The sequence below is a fragment of the Atta cephalotes genome, assembly GCF_000143395.1.
Source record: "Atta cephalotes unplaced genomic scaffold scaffold00020, whole genome shotgun sequence".
Taxonomy (NCBI): Eukaryota; Metazoa; Arthropoda; class Insecta; order Hymenoptera; family Formicidae; genus Atta; species Atta cephalotes.
The window spans coordinates 5265471-5269293 of NW_012130084.1; the positions used below are offsets into that span (position 1 = coordinate 5265471).

The 3823-nt window shown below is 31.8% G+C and overlaps 1 protein-coding gene across 1 annotated transcript in view; it reads right to left on the bottom strand.

Moving 5' to 3' along the window:
- Window positions 1-2215: 2215 nt before the first annotated feature.
- The window catches only part of LOC105619314 (sodium-dependent neutral amino acid transporter B(0)AT3-like), a 14611-nt gene continuing 13003 nt past the window's right edge, over window positions 2216-3823 (bottom strand). Inside the window, exons 3-6 of the mRNA XM_012200836.1 lie at window positions 3323-3524; window positions 2955-3114; window positions 2617-2880; window positions 2216-2414 (exon numbers count right to left, since the gene is read on the bottom strand). Coding sequence (XP_012056226.1) covers window positions 2216-2414; window positions 2617-2880; window positions 2955-3114; window positions 3323-3524 — 825 coding nt within the window. The remainder of the gene's footprint in view (window positions 2415-2616; window positions 2881-2954; window positions 3115-3322; window positions 3525-3823) is intronic.

Sequence of the window (3823 nt, forward strand, 5' to 3'; positions counted from 1 at the left end):
GAGAGAGAGAGAGAAAGAGAGAGACTTACATTTATATTTTTATACTCTAGTGCAAAAAAATCCAATTTATATAAACATATAATGAATAATAATTAAATTATATAAACATATAATTAAATAATTGAATATAATAAAATTTCTTGTATAAAATAATACTATTTTTTTCTTTAACACAGAAAGATATTTAGTGCAAAGAATTAACTTTAAAATATCACTGAAAGATATCAGGCCATTTGAATATTGTTGCAAAGAACTGGAAGATTATGTGGAATATTCGGAAATATCTTTAATGTTCAATTTCGATCTTGATTTTAGTTCTTTCTTTAAATCTCAAATACAATACGAATATACATTATATATACATGGCATACCTGAAATAACCTCCATTTAATTAATGGCTATTTCTAAAAAACTAAGTCGAAAAGTCTTCTACCATCTTGCAATTTTCGCAGTATTTTTTTTAATCACCCAATGAGCAAAATGCCTAAAATCGCGACGTACATGACAATTTTAAGATATCTTTAAGAGTTTTTTAAGAAACATCTTCAAATTATTTCACAAAGAATACAGAAAGATTAAAATTGTCTTATACACCAATTTTATCCGTTTATTCAGCAATTTTTAGAAATTAATATCTCGTTAACTATTGAAAATTTCAAAATGATAAAGGACTTTTCAACTCAGTTTTTTTATTAAAAATAGCACTGTATGATTAGTGAGCGTTATTTCAGATACACTCTATATATATATATATATATATATTTATACATACACACATTTTTTTATTCCATATAAGGGTGGCGATCATGTAATTTTTTCCCTAGGACGAAAATAAGAAAAATGAAAATTCTTTGTATATGTGTATATGTACGACATACATACAAAAAAATTTTCACTTTTCATGTTATCACTTTAATAAAAAAATTACATGATCACTATCTAGGTCGAAATTGAACATACATAACAGGAAATCAGAATCTTAATTAACCTACGTAAAACTAATTAGTTGATTAACCTATGGCTGATATGATAATAATATCTCTTAGTCCGAAGAAACCAATTCTTTCGGTCGAATTAATTGCCTTCCGCTTTTCAGGCATCCTCAAGTGCGCATCACATACTACGCATTAATATTATTGTCAAGCATGATTTAATCCAATTATTGTCATAAATTTTATCCTCTTTATGTTCATTGTTGTCACGTTATCAATCCACGTAATCAATTGTGGATTCTTGGATCCTTAAATCTTTGGCAGAATCTCGTATTCTTTCAAATATTTATATCTTAAATTTATATGAATTTTCTGAGAACCTTATTCGAGCTTGTGCTTTTATATACCTGAATTCCCCATCTTTTTATTTATTTATTTATTTCTTGGATTGTTGATATTTATAGGATTAGATCTTTAGATCCATTGATATTCAAAATCTTCAAATATCCATAGATCCAAGGATCCAAATATTTTGATCCAAGGCTATCTATCTAAAACAATATTTTGGGTATCCACCCAAGTCCACTGGACGGTTCCTACTACTAATCTTATTGAATTTGACGTTAATCGCAATCGCTAAAGAGTAAATGTTTCATCGTTAACTTGTATAATAGGCAATTTTCTCCGCAAAAGATTATTTTTCTTTACCGTCTACGCAACGCGCGATTGTATTCGTTCGAAAACTGTATGCAGAACTGTATATTAACTAATATTCTTTCCCTTTGGTATTTGCGAAAATTCGAAAGCCATTTTACATAGTTAAGAAACTCAAAATTGGAAACAAATTATATCTCTCAGGCGAAGATACATTTAAAAATATTCTCGAATAAATATGTATATTTATCGAGAATACTTCATCGGTACCATAGTTAAATCCAAAATCCTAAATACCTTTAATCAGAGTTTTTTTGAATAAAAAAATTTGAATTTAATAGTTAACAACTTAAAGATGATCAAAAAAAGAGAAGAAATCAAATTAATCTTCTATGAATGTATCTTCATCTTTGAATTATGAAGAAACGGTTTCTATCGCTTATGTTAATTGACACAATAGACAAGATCCTACCACGCAGATGCGCTGACTACAAATCGACCAGATTCACAGTAGCCATTTTCGATAAAACAGCAACAGCAGCAGTCAAAAATGGTCGTCACAGAATAAGATAGAGTGTTTCTTGAGATGAAATTATCCATGGAAACGCACGTCGCGATTGAGATTGATCCTAGGTGAGATCTTCATCTTCATCATCACTGGGACCACCCATAGGACAGCACAATCCTTCGGAACCATCACTCCTGATACAAAACAGCAATGTCTCAGCCATTGTCACTTCATGCGGCATAATTCCGTGGAATTCTTTCAAGTCTGCTGCAGGAAACCAGGCCTTTTCGTTGTCGTCAATGATGAGAATTCCAAAATATCTGGAAAGGATTATTGAAACTTGATAAAATGCATATAAAATAAAATATATTGATGAATATTAATATTATAATTTTAATGTTACAATTAATGTTATTTATTAATTAATACATAATAATTAATATAATATTAGTATTAAAAGAGCTGTTAATTATGTTAGTATTAAGTATATTAGTATTAAGTAATAAGAATATTAATATCAACCTGCAAATAGCAACTGTGGGTATCCATAAAACGGAAGTAAGAATAAGAATAGCAATGAGCGCTAAAGCCCAAACAGGCCATTCCTGTCTCTCCGTAATGCCTTTATTCGCCACCCAGGCTGGATAACCGCTTCCTTCGAAAAATATTTCGACAAAAGATGCAATCAGAATACTCAACATCGCCAATGGACTAAGATATTTCCAACATATTAACCAATAGAGGCCAGGACGGTTGCCGGTCATCAGTTCGATATCGTCAGCGAATCTGAAATCATCGCAATTATAAACAAAATATTTGTACCGATAAACACATCTTTGATTCTGAAATTATGTACTTACCTCTTCAAACCATAAACATAGGACACTCCTATACATTCGAAGAACGCAATTATGAGCAATGGAAAATTGCCGCTGAAGCTATCAAACAGCACGAAGACGTAGCTGCCAGCTCCATGAGCAAAGGCCATAGAGATCATACAGCACACCAAACAAATAACACCTGATATAAAAATCGAATTTATTTTAATCTCTAAAACTTTTTGAATAAATTTTATTCTAAAGTGAAATCTCACTCTTAAAAATTGAAAATTAAACCACTCTTTCAAGATTAGCTTAGTTTTCTCTCTTTAGAGTGAGATTCCACTCCAAAAAATTTAAAGAGTATCTATTACTTCTTTCACTATTCTTTTCACTATTGCAAACAGTACCTGTCAAAATCTCCTTTCTTAAATTCGGAAAGAGTTTCATATCAACGATGCTAGTAACAACACCTTCCAAAGTACCAAATTGAGAATCAATTCCTAAGGTGAATAGCATCAAGAAAAACAATACCGACCAGAACTGAGCACCAGGAAACTGATTGATCGCTTCGGTGAAGATGATAAACGCCAAACCTGTACCTGACGCCGACTGTAATCATTATAATCATTATAATCATTATCGTTACTCGTAATTAAAGTATTTCTCCGGCAATCGCGCTAAAAAATTAATCCCGTACAACCTACGAATACACCTTTCCGCACGTACTCTTCGAAAAGAGGTACTTTTGAGGCGAACGTACACACACACATACACACACACACACACACACACACACGAACACACACACACACGAACACACACACACACACACACACACACACACACACGACACACACACACACACACACACACACACACACACACACACACACACACACACACGACAC